The sequence below is a fragment of the Pinus tabuliformis genome, chromosome X (genome assembly GCF_031772625.1).
Source record: "Pinus tabuliformis cultivar Carrire ecotype Pingquan chromosome X, CPIR1, whole genome shotgun sequence".
In the NCBI taxonomy this organism is placed as follows: domain Eukaryota; kingdom Viridiplantae; phylum Streptophyta; class Pinopsida; order Pinales; family Pinaceae; genus Pinus; species Pinus tabuliformis.
The window spans coordinates 407937871-407951306 of record NC_142308.1 but is presented as its reverse complement, the minus strand read 5'-3'; the positions used below and the strand labels follow the sequence as shown (position 1 = coordinate 407951306).

The 13436-nt window shown below is 38.3% G+C and overlaps 1 protein-coding gene across 1 annotated transcript in view; it reads left to right on the top strand.

Annotated features, from left to right (window-relative positions):
* The window catches only part of LOC149140252 (uncharacterized), a 221480-nt gene extending 209403 nt beyond the window's left edge, over positions 1-12077 (top strand). The window contains exon 10 of the mRNA XM_089450939.1: positions 12005-12077. Coding sequence (XP_089307065.1) covers positions 12005-12070 — 66 coding nt within the window. The 3' untranslated portion in view covers positions 12071-12077. The remainder of the gene's footprint in view (positions 1-12004) is intronic.
* Positions 12078-13436: the final 1359 nt, after the last annotated feature.

The following is a 13436-nucleotide window of genomic DNA, read 5'->3' as shown; positions in this document are numbered from 1 at the left end:
TTTTTAGGAAACGTGGGGGAGCGTCAGGGTCTTAAAAATTTATAAATATAAAATATAATTTATTAATTGAGTCCACTATGACAATTTGGTTTGAATTGAAAAGCTGCAAAGCATGATCATTGATATGAATATCATTTGACATTATCCAAATTTATAATATCATATAAAATAATAAATTTAAAATTCTAATTTAGCTTGGTCAAATTCTAATTTAGATTTTGGTCAGACAGAGGGAGAGCTTCAACTTGATAAGGTAGCCATTGAATTCTGTGAAAAGGTAAATGAACATATCAGGAACATTGCATTGGCAGTAGAAGGGGCAACTGCAATGGGTTGTCCAGCTGTATTGGATCCAACAGCTAGAAAGTTTGTTATATTATATATAATATAGACAGTACACCATATGCTGAAAGAAGAGTTTTAGTTCTAGGAGAGATGAGAAGATCACATGAAAGAGTTTCTGACAGTTTACTATCAAATGACATTGACTGCAGGATGACCATCTGCAAACCAACTTGGGTGACCAACGATGGCATGGATAATTTGTCGACCTTATTAGAGCAATGCCATGCAGTTCAAACTTCAAACTAGCAGTGTATTTCAGGGGTGAAAATAATTTTCAGACCTGAGAAATCAAGTTGAGCAACTGCGGTCTGTGTAAATTTTGTAACTGTATAAATTCATATATAACGACAGTTCCTGAGATTTCTTGCTGCCCATAGTATTTTGTCATGCTTGCAGTAAACGCATGTTAGTCTATAGTCCACCCAATTATTTCCCACATGACATAGGTGCAGCTTCCATAGTTTGTATGTCAAATGTCATGCAAATTAAAAACACAAACTGAATGTCTCATATTCTTTGCCTGTCACTCCAGTTATCTCCCCACTGTAATCCAGCCATCACTTGAGAAAAAAAGGAGAAGTTTTAAAAGGGAAAATTCATGTACGTGCTATATGGTCCAACAAATTTCCATGATACTGACCCTCTAAAATAATGCTTGTTGAAACCAAAAGACAGCACAAGACATTATCCCCATACAGAACATGAGTAGCTTTGTACCACTTTAGGTCTATTAAAGCATAAACTATAAGCAAGGCCATTTTTTTGGGAGCGTGGGGAAACATCCCCTCAAGGAAGGGAAACGTTTCCCTGGCACGTCCCCCTGAGTTTCCTCCATTTTGGGAGCGTGGGGAAACGTCCCCTACTCGTCCCCAAGTCCCCGGAGCGCGGGGGAGCGAGGAAACTAGACCCCTAAGGGGGGGGGGGGCGAGTCCCCGTGGAACACTGATTTATATTATAGAACTTGTAGAATGAGTTTATAATAACACATAAGATTGTTGATAGATGATCTGATCTTGTTGAAAAAAATTGTACTTCCACTTCCTTGGAATTTTGACAAATATGAGTGCAACACACCTAGGGTACTAGGGTATGGATCTTGTATTTAATCAGGAGCACCAAGGTTGTTCGACTGTGTAGGAGGAGACTCCCAATAAAGCATGAGACAAGAAATTAGAAATTTCTCGTGGCAAGAGAGTCAAGTAGTAGATAATAGATTTACTTGTCTTTTCTAGTTTCTGGTACTTTTTTATAACTATTAACTCTTTCATATTTATTATGGTATCTTTTGTAAACAATATATGACAATTTAAGTTTAAGTTTGAAGTTGGCATTTATAACTCATTGGTAATGAATTATAAATATGATGCTTTGTGAAAGTTGAAAGTTGAAACATTTCATTTCATGTTAGATATTCTTTGTTATCATTTGGTTACTTGGTAATGGTAATGGTTACAAGTTACAACTTTTGTGATCAATGATGATAAACATTATATATCAAATTTTGAAAGCTTGAAACTTTAAGATTGATGAATCATGAGACTCAATATGTTGTATGTTACTATCTTGTAGACGTGGTTGATGAAAATTATAACTTCTAGATGATTGATGTTATATGGTTCAATCCATGTTTTTATGCTTTTTTATATCTAATTCATCATTATACATGCTTTTGTTGACATATATGCATCAAAATATATAAAAATTCTCTCCCGATTCGCTCTTGAACCAGGAGTTTTTGAAAATGTCGCTCCCCGCTTCCACTCTTGCTCCCAGAAATAATCAAGTTCGCATTGCAGAGGAGGATAAAAAGAAAACCACTTTCACCATTGAGTGGGGTCCATATGCTTACCATGTCATGCCGTTTGGTCTTAAAAACTTAGTTGTAGGAAACATTGGAGAAGGGTCCCTTTCTGGCCAGAAACGAAATGGAAATGAGGAAACTCGTATCGTACGGCTTGGAAACTTGTTTCCAGCCGTACTGGCCCGTTTCTTGAGGAGGAAACGTGGCCAGTATGGCTGGAAATGAGTTTCCAGGCCATACAACGAAGTTTCCTCTTCTATCTTGACTTTTTCTCGTATTTTTTTTAAATTTTTTTCGCTTCAAATTTTTTATTGGGCGACTAAAATATATTCTGGATGCTTCTAGATGCCTCTCAAGTTATAAAAAAGAGGATTTTTTTGAGTGGGGCAGCTTAATGTTCAAGCCTATGGCCCTAGTGTTGATATACAATTCATGGTAATGTTAAATTCTTAAAGTAAAAGTGACATTCTCCTTTATTTTTCATTTTCATCCTTTTACTTAAATTTTTAACATTACCATGAAATGACTTAGGATGTTTGAGAGTGGTTTCTCCCCGATTGGATTTCATATGGAGAAAGTAGAATTTTAGATTTCACTCAAAATCCAACAAACTTATCTGTTTTTCAGGATTTTAGGATTGGGGGGATTGCAATGTTTCCATTGGATTTTGTCATATACTAGGGTATGGAAGTTGTATTTAATCAAGAGAACCAAGCCCTCTATGCAGGGGAGACCCCCAATAATCAAGAGCACGTAGGGTATTAGGGTATGGAACTTGTATTTAATCAAGAGCACTAAGGTCGTTTGACTATGTAGGAGGAGACTCTCGATCAAGCACGAGACAAGAAATTAGAAATTTCACATGGCTAATTTTGGATATTGCTATTTTTATTATGTGACCATTCATGAGTAAATGTGATGTAAATTTAGAGACTTATAGTTTATGCATTGACAATTGACATTTTAATCATAATGTAATAAATTAGAATGTATCATATATGCTTTATGATTGCAAATATTTCTTAAATGTCCTTATATATATGTGTGTATATATATATATATATATATATATATATATATATATATATATATTGCGTTTCCCTGTCTCCAAAATTGGGGGGGGGGTCATGTTTCGTACCCGTGCTTGTTTCAGAAACTCGTACATGTTTCCCCATTTTGTGCAACTTAACTTAAAAATGTTCCAATTGTCTTTTCCAGAATAGTTATTGCTGCATTCGGGGCATATATTCATAAATTTCTTGAAGTTTATATGGATGATTGGACAATTTCTAGTCTTTTTAAAAAACATTCTAGTCTTTTGCGGGTTATGTTTGATAGATGCAAGCAGTTGTAGATTTCTTTGAATATGAAAAAGTGCATGTTTGCTATGCCATTTGGTACTTTATTGGAGCATATTGCTTGCAAAGATGGTGTATTTGTAGGTCCTGCTAAAGTTACGATAATCCTAAATATGCCACCACCTATAAGTGTTAAATAGTTGCGGTCCACATTGGCACATATGGGTTATTATCGAAGGTTCATTCGCAACTATGCTTTAATTAGTGCACCACTAGAGAAGTTGCCAAAGAAAGCTGAACACTTCATATGGACTGGTGAGTGTGATGCTGTCTTTGATACTTTGAAAGAGAAGCTTGTAAGTGCTCCAATTATAGTATATCTCGATTGGAACAAACAATTTCATGTGCACATTGATGCGTTTGGTATTACTCTTGGTGCCATATTGGCATAACCCATTGAAGGTAATCTTGTTCACCCTATTTATTTTGCTAGCAGAAAGTTCTCAAATACTGAAAGAAATTATACAACAACTGAGCGAGAAGCTCTTGCTATGGTTTATTCACTTAAAAAATTTAGGCACTATCTAATTGGGGATCCTTTCAAATTTTTCATTGATCACTCTGCACTATTCTTAGCAAATGGTAAGTGTCCAAATGATTATTCCACTACCCAAAACAAACACTATGTGGTGGTGAGTAGCAGATTACCAGTTGATTGCAGGTCAGTTGTACAAAATGGGGCTTGACCATATCTTGCGCAGATGTATCTTAAATCATGAGAGGGATGATGCATTGTGGGAATGTCATTGTGGTGTTGCGGGAGGACATGTTGGTGGAAAAACAACCACAAGAAAAGTGATGCAAGATGGATTATGGTGGTTGAATCTATTCAAAGATGCAAAGGAGTATGCTAAGAATTGTGATGTATGTCAGAGAGTTGGAAGGCCTTCTTACCGAGATGAACTTCCACTACATCTAGTAAGAGCTCTTCAAGCCTTTGAAAAATGGGTTATTGATTTTGTTGGCCCCATAAACACTGCTGCGCGACATTCACATGCTCGATATATCATCACTGTAAATGATTATTTGACGCGTTGGGTTGAAGCGACTCCTGTTAAAGATTGTACTACTACTATTGCAAGTAGATTCATACTTGAGAACGTTATTACAAGATTTGACTGTCCAAGGAGTTTAACAAGTGATCAAGGATCCCACTTCGCTAGTGAGACTATTGCTGCTTTGACGTGAGAGTTCTTGATTCAAAACAACAAGAGTAATCCCTATCATCCACAAGCAAATGGAACAATTGAAGCTTTTAATAAGATATTGGAGAAGGGACTTACTAAAGTGTTATTTGTTAACCCAAATGACTGGGATGAGAGAGTTCCCACTATTTTATGGTCCTATCGCACTACTGTTAAAAGATTGCACAAGTATACCCTGCTTAAGCTTGTATAGGGCAGAGGAGTTGTGGTACTTGTTGAGTTTATTGTTTTGAATCTGTTCATTACACAATCTACTAAAATGTCTAATGATGGATCTATTTCAGAGTGCCTACAAGAATTATGGGAATCAGATAATTTTCCCCTCTCCCCAGAGAGTGGAGAAAGAAAGACAAAATGACTGGCATGATCGACATATTAAGATTCAATCATTTTTTTGTGGGAGATCAAGTACTACTATATGAGAGTGAGTATCTTAAGCATCTTGAGAAATTACAGATGCATTGGTTGGGTCCTTTCATTGTTTTAGAAATAAGAGAATTTGGGCCGTAAGGCTCGCGCAAGTTGATGGAGTTCTCTTGTCTGGTTGGTTGAATGGCTCATGCCTGAAGCCCTACTACGGCCAATAAAGTTATTTTATTGTGCTTGCTCTCTATCGAAGAGCATAGGTTAGGTTTAGGATTGAGTCAGTCATACCAATTTAGTTGGTTGTCTTAGTTGCGTCACTTATATGTTCTATTCCTTAGTTGTGATACATCGTAACCCATTGTGGTTGGGGAGGTACATGTTGTAGTTTTCGTCATTTATTGAGCCATTAAATGCAAATCTTTTCAATTGTCGAGTCTTTTCCCTGTAATAGTCAAATTTCTAAGTCACAGGACACGTCCCCTAGGGTCCCGTGTCTCGTATTTCACGTATTGGACACGAAAACGGCCCAAATACGTGTCCAATACGATTTTTGACGTGTCCTAAAAATAGCATACGTATTCTACGTTTTCCCTTCGTGTCATGAATTTAGAATACGCGTATTCGGTACAGAGAATACGTTGCCATAACGTATTTCGATTTTTGAATACGTATTGCAAAAAAATTCGGTTTATAACGTCAGCGTCAGGGTTTTTTTCGTTTGTTTGGAGCTGTTCGTGTGTCGTGTGTAGCTGCGGGAGCTGTGTGTGTCGTGTGGAGCTGCTGTTCGTTCAAGACCAGCGTAACCAGGACCAGCGTTAAAGTTTTAAACCAGTAAGCAATAGCATTCACGTTACATTTGCTCGCTGTATATTTTGAGCCCACCGGCAGGGTTTTTATACTTACATTATTCTGTAAGACTGTAACCAGTAACAGTAACAAGCATTAACGCTGCACGCAGTACTTCTGGAGTTTTTGATTTCTAGTAACTGGAAATGATCCTTAGGTAGCAGCAATGGTGAACTGAGAGTTCGTAATGAACTGGCCGAAATAATTGTAATTTGTATCCGATATACAGTGTTAACCACAATTCTCTTAAGCAACCGAGAACCAGTCTTGGCATTCCCAATACGCACATCCGTGTAACCATACATCGCGATTCACAACACATCGATACATTTTGTATTCTTTTGGATCAACCCGTCGGAATCGAAAGCGTTCTTCAGCCGAGACTGTGTTCACTGGCAAATACTTTACACAAACAAATACAACAACAGAACGTACAGCAGGGAGATTGGTTATAAAATGTGAAAATATGAGTGGAATTCCCTGTGCCAGTTCCGAGAACAGAAGCCCAATTCCAGGAACTTTGGCCACGCTTAAGCTTGAGAATAGGTTGCCAATTTGTTCTTTGGACACCTTGTGCTCCATCTCATAAGCATATCTCCTTATGTACACGTAATGCCAAACGTACATTGTGCATAACAAAACTGCTGCAATCACAAGCAGTTAATTTTTTTATTGTTCTCAGATTTTTGTGCAATAAAAGCAGAGACAGATATAGACAGAAATATACAAGTTTATGCCAAATAGTCATCCTCTTACCTGTGTAGAGTGTCAAATTCATAATTAATAAACAGACAGATTGACAATTTGAATTTACAGACAGTAAGAAACAACAAGACTTTAATTGTTTTTTTTGTAGGTTTGTGACAAATTGACAATTTACAGACAGTAAGAAACAGCAAGACTTTAATTGTGACTTTAATTGTTTTTTTTGTAGGTGAAGGTGTGTGGAATTTATAACAGTTCTCACATTAATGGCTCAATCATCCAAGGCAGCCGGCAGAGGTCAAAGGAAGGGCAGTGCTTTTCGTGGTCCCCGCCCTCCAACTCCAAGTGTTTCACCTTCTGTTGGTCATAGTGCCCCAAGTGGTTCAAGTGAAGCTGTAGGTGTTTCTCAGCCAACATTAAAATATGATGCTGTTGCAGCAAGACAACAAGCACAGCTAAAAAAATACCCTCTCTGGAAGTATGTAACCAAGAAGCAAGTGCCAAAGACTGGTCTGGGAGGGAATGTGCAATGGTCTTGTAATTTCTGCAAGCTTGAATATAAGAGCACTTACAATCGAGTTAGGGGCCATTTGTTGGACCTGCCTTGTGGAATTGCATCATGCAAAACTATCAGTCAGAACGAAAGAATGGATTTGGTAAGGGAGGATGCAGTTGGCTCTGTGAATGTGGTGGCAGCAAGCAGGAAAGCTAGTAAAAATGAAGATCCTCTTCCATTCTTGAGGAATTCTAATATTAGTAGATTTGGGAGAAAAGAAATTCAGCCAACAAAAAAGAGGGCAACCCAAACTTATAGTGGTCCAATGGACAAGATTTTTCAGCGTCAGCAGCGAGATGAGGTTGATCTTACATTGGCATTCTTTTTCTATCTCAACTTCATTTCTTTTAATGTTGCACGGTCTCCTATGTTTATTGAGATGTGTCGAGCTCTAGTTGATAGGGCTCCAATTGGGTATGTCCCTCCAAGTTCAGAAAAACTTAGAACCACATTGTTGGTGAAGGCAAGGAAGGAGGTGGATAAAATTCTACAACCTATTAAATCATCATGGATCTCATCTGGTGTCAGTATTGTCTCTGATGGATGGACAGATACAGCACGCCATCCTCTCATCAATTTCATGGTATATTCTCAAAATGGACCGGTTTTCTTGAAAGCAGTTGATGCTCTTGGACAATACAAAGATGCACAATATATGGGTGAGCTGTTTATTAAAGTTATTGAAGAAGTAGGCATTGAAAGTTGTGTGCAAATTATCACAGATAATGCACCTGTTTGCAAAGCAGCTGGCTTGATTGTGGAAGCTAAATATCCACAAATATTTTGGACACCATGCATTGTTCACTCTTTGAATTTGGCACTCAAATCTATTGCTTCAGATGTGACATGGATTGGCAATCTTATTGAGGATGCACGCCATATCCGAAATTTTGTGCAAAACCATACCAATGCCCTCACAATATATAAAGAGTACACACATCTATCCTTGTTGAAGATTGCAGATACTCGGTTTGCTTCCTCATTCATCATGCTTAAGAGGTTGAAGGAGGTGAAGGCCGCTCTTGGGGCCATGGTTATTTCAAATCTTTGGTCTTTTTGGAGAAAGACGGATCAAACAGCTTCAAAAAAGGTAAAGGACATAGTGTTAGATGATGGTTGGTAGGAAAGGGTGGATCTTACCATAAAGATCATGAACCCTATCATTTCTTTCTTGCGGTTTGCAGACACGGACCAGCCCATCTTAGGAGAGGTTTATGAGGGTTGGGATTCCATGATTGAGTCTGTGAAGACTATTGTTATGGAGAATGAGTGCCCTGCATATGAGACATCAGCAGAGAGCTTATGGTCCACCATACAGGATATTTTTATCTCTAGGTGGGATAAGAATTGCACACCTTTGCATTGCTTAGCTCACTCTTTGAATCCCAAGTACTACAGTCAAGAGTGGCTCCATGGTGGGACCTCACACAGATACCCTCCTCACATGGATGGAGAGATTTCACAGGGGAGGAAGATAGCATTCAGAAGGATGTTTCAGGATAACACATCTTTTCTTGAGGTGGAGGAAGGCTTTGTAGAGTTCTCCACTGGCACCAGGAGATTTGGGGCGTATGATGTACTTGGAGATAGGGGGGTCAAAAGTGCCTATGCATGGTGGGCAACTCATGGGGCAGCATGCCCTATTCTACAACAGTTAGCCTTGAGGGTCCTCTCTCAAATTACTTCATCTTCTTGTTGTGAGAGGAATTGGAGCACTTACGGGAATCTATATAGTTTGAAAAAGAGCAGGCTTGAGCAATCCAGGGCGGAGACAATGGTGTATGTGCACACCAACCTTCGTCTTATTTACAGGCAGAGACAGGAGTGGTTGAAGGGAAAAACAAAGATGTGGGATGTGTTTCCTGATGATATGGGCTTGGACGACAGTATTGAGTTGGCATTAGCCAACATGGATCTTAATGACCCAGTGCTAGAGCCAGTGACTTTTGATGATGAGACACAGCATCTTGAGGGGTCATCCTCCACAGCAGCAGATCCTGGATTGGGCATAGAGGAGGAGGATGGAGTACAGTCAGATGGCAGTGGCAGTGATGGTGACTATGACATAGAGGACATGGACTATTGATAGAGTGATGAGGCATGACTCATGGACCAGTACCGAGCTATGATATTCCTACTTATTTTGTATCTAGTATCTAGTATCTACTCTTTTGTATTTTCCATTGGCATTCTCTCAGGAGTCAGTATCTACTGTAGTCTATGATCTATCTATGTACATTGCAAGCACTGAACAGTGATACATTTTGATTTTGATGACTTAATGGAAAATCTGCATTTTATGGTTTTAATATCTATTCTTATGTGCTTGTAAGTTGTAAATTTTGATTCTATTTATTTTTTTAAAGTGAACTATGAACTTTGAGAAGTAATTATATTTTAATTTGATTAGATAAGCTGCAAGCCTGCAACCTGCAATTTAATATGGATAAAAAACTATATTTCGGTATATATATATATATATATTTTTTTTTTTTTATTAAATATATATAAAACATGTCCCCCGTGTCCTGTTTCCAGGTCGCTGCGTTTCGTATTGAATACCACGTATTTACGTGTCCTCCGTGTCTCGTGTCCTCGTTTCATGTGACTTAGTCAAATTTTGATGATTTGATTTCCCGTTTAATTCGTTGAGGTGCCTCTAACTATGTCTTGTTCTCGTGAAATATCCTTTTTGGTCATTTACATCATGTCGCAGGGATTTGCGCCCTGACTCTCATTACCGTCCATAACGATCCTTGATTTTGCTAAGTTGTCTTATTTAATGTCCGACGATCAAGCCTATTGCCGCAGTATTGTCTTGTCCTATAAGTATAGACGATTGACGCGTTATTGCTCATCTATATCATCCTAGTTTCTTTAGTCTGTCGCCCTGTCTTCTGTATCCAACACCTCTCTGTCTAAAGTCTGTAAGTGTCCACTTGTCCAGATTGTTTACAATCGCTGATATTCCACCATGGTTCGCCCCACAAAGACGTTGTTCCTTTAGACTTCTTTGATAACCATATTGAGCCCATGGACGGGATACTGCGGAAGTATGAGTCACCCTTCCTCCTTCCAAGTCACCCAATAATCCATGCCCAAAGTTCCCAAGGGAAAACAAGCATAAGCACTTGATTGCACAATGAAAAACATACCTTTAGGATTTGGATGGCCCACCTTCAAACATATGTTCTCAACAGATGGGCGAGGGGACGTATGATTGGCTCAGGGAGGGGAGATAAAATGGCAGAATATATTGGCTACACTGGTCGCTGTCAAGGGTTGCTGGCTACTGACTGAAGACAAATTTAGGAGAAAATTCCTCCTATGGGGTCACTGAATTCTGGTGGGTAACACACCCTAAGTCAAGTACATTGACCCAATTTAGGAAGAATGGTCCAGTGGACCGACATTTCCTTGTGTCAAGTACTGTGACACCAAATTAGGAAATGGTCTTGTGGAGGACATACTTTGAGGAACCTAGGTGGAGTATGTGCCTCAGAGAGGCGGTTATGTGGTGTCATGTTGAATGCCTCCTAGCATTGTGCTTTGAGTTAGTGGAGAGATAGAGCTTATTGACAAGGCTTTGGTAAATTGACAACGCTGGTTATGATGATGTTATTAATGATGCTCATCAATCTGGGTCCTTTCGTATAAAATTCTTCAACTTGAGAATATCTTGATGAGTCATCATGAATACCTCCCTAGTTAAGAGGGAGTGTTGAAATTGTAACTAGTATTGGTCTTCATAATGCGATATGTTCAATTATTATTAAAGCATATTTTACATGCTTGGGTCAAAAACAAATTGTTTAAAGCATGGGTTTCATGCTCAAGAAAAAGGTAAAATATTATGTTTGAAAAAGGAAGAATTTTATTTTATTTTTGAGTCTATTTGTCCACAAAATGACCAGGTCAGCTCTCCTTGGACAAGTCGGCCTGTTCCTCCAAGTGGCACGTATATGACTTGCCTGGACAGCTATGTATAAGAGACCTATTCGGCCTACTTGGGAGCTCATTCCTTCATTATCACATCAAGTATCTTCTGCAACTAGCAAAGGAGAGAGATAGGAAAGTCAAACTCAAGAAGAGTCTTCCATCTCTAACGAATATTTGACTGCTACAAATCGCACGTGTGGAGGATTGTTTTTTGTGGAAGAGGCTGAAATTTTCTGAGGTTAGTTGCAGGCCAAAATTCGGCCGTAGTTTCAGAACCGAACTTCTGTGGTTTGACCAGATTTGAAGCAGGTTTGACCAGTGTTGACTTTGATTTTGAAGGAGACTTCGAGGAGGGTTTTGGCTTGTTATATTGGTGGCAATTTGGTCTTGGTTATTTACTTGGATATATCTCGTTTTGACTTGATTCTATAAGGAAAGGATTGCTGGGTTTTCCCCGTTGTGGGTTTTTGCACGGTAAAAGATGCATTGTCTCTTGTGCTTTGTGATCTTGGCTTCTTGATCTTGTATGGTTAAATTCTAATGTATAATTGCTTGATGGAGAAGAGATAAGAAGATATAAGAAACCACTTATTTTTTACAAGTAATTATCAAGAACTAGAAATAAGTGTTTGCCTCCATTGCACTTGGTTTCTGAACAATAGGGTCCATGATCATAATGGTAAGTTCTACCCTGTCGCACTAATGTCACTTGCGTATAGTTGAACTGTTCTAATCTAATTGCTTTTGAGTTTTATGAAACCTTAACACTGTTGGAGAATTTTGTTTTTTTGCATTCTGTCTATTCTGATAGTAGTTTGTGTTGCAATAGATTTTGAGTTTTCCTATCTAATAGTGGATATCTAACTACTATTTCAAATTCCAGGGTGCTGATCTAACTGATGCTAACTTATCAGGGGCTAATCTTGAAGGAGCAAATTTGAAGGTATGAGAATTGTCTTAATGGGCAGAAATTGTTTTCTCCATAGCAAAATAAACAAGAGATAGAACAATTATCTGTGGACGTAAAGTTTGTAAATATGTGGGTTTCCATGTTTAGGTATACAGTGGTCTTTAATGTTGCTAGTTCTAAACATTGCATTATAAAATTCATAGAAGTGATAGACATACATAAGCATGTTAAATATTTTCTTACAAAATTTAGTCATAAGCTAAGTTGCAGTAAACACCCCACATCGTTTGTGGTCAGAAACATGTGGAAACTGCCAACGGTTTCATGGCCATTTAAGGATTTGGAAGTGTGCTTTGATTCTAGTTGTTTCTGGTGGATTTTGTCCTGAATAACCGATGTTTTGATACATTAATTACTCACCGATAGCAGTCAAGTGCCAAAGAGATGTGTTGGATGTACAAAAATCATACAAATGGCTAAGCAAAGGAAGATAATGACAGTTTAAGTCTAATTTTGTCCCTAAAACACATTAAATAATTTTTACATTCAATCCAAAACAATGAAAAATGAAAAAATAAATTTCTAGAAACCCTAAAAACCCCTAATTTCCTTGCAAAACAACCTCTTCCCAGTCATTTATTCAACAACAAGGTTTTCCTACAACTATGAGAAGCTTGTTATTTGTGTCATGGAGCATTAGGAGCAATCTCTAGTGCATTTCCAGTGAGAAGACAGTTGTGGGCAGCATGCAGACAATGGTGGGTTCCTCGCCTTTGTTGGGCAGATTTCCTTCCTGTTTGTGAAACATCAAGGGCTTCTTGAAGTGATATTTCCCATGCCCCCTAGACCTGCGAATCCAAGTAAGCAAAATGACCACTATCCTCTTTGGAATTATGCTATGAAACTTGAATAAATTGCTAGCAGGGTTCATGCAAATTGAGGCATCATCTATGCAAGAAGGACAATGCTTTAAGGGCTCTTACACGAAGATTGAAAGTACATATTTTTGCTTGAAGGGGGATTCATTATTGACATTTGTGCATGTACAACAAACCCAAATGTAAGGGAAAATAGGAGTTTGATCATAATGATGCTCAAAGTTTGAGAGGAGGAGAAACCAACGTGCTAGAAATGCTCATGTTTTCAATAGTGAGCCAAGGATTGTCCAAGATGCAAGGGTGAGGAGAGTGCTGAAAACATAAGAAGAATTGTCAAAAACTCCAACCACGACTCAAGATAGAAGATCAGTGATACTGATCAATGCTTAAGGGAGATAAGAAGTTGAGACAAGAGTGACAAGGTCCATCTTTGCTTGTTGTAAGCCTTTCTAATGTGGTTTGGTCTCCCTATTGGCAAGATTTGTTGAGGGTAACTAACATAGGCCAAGCTATGAAGTAGCTCAAAC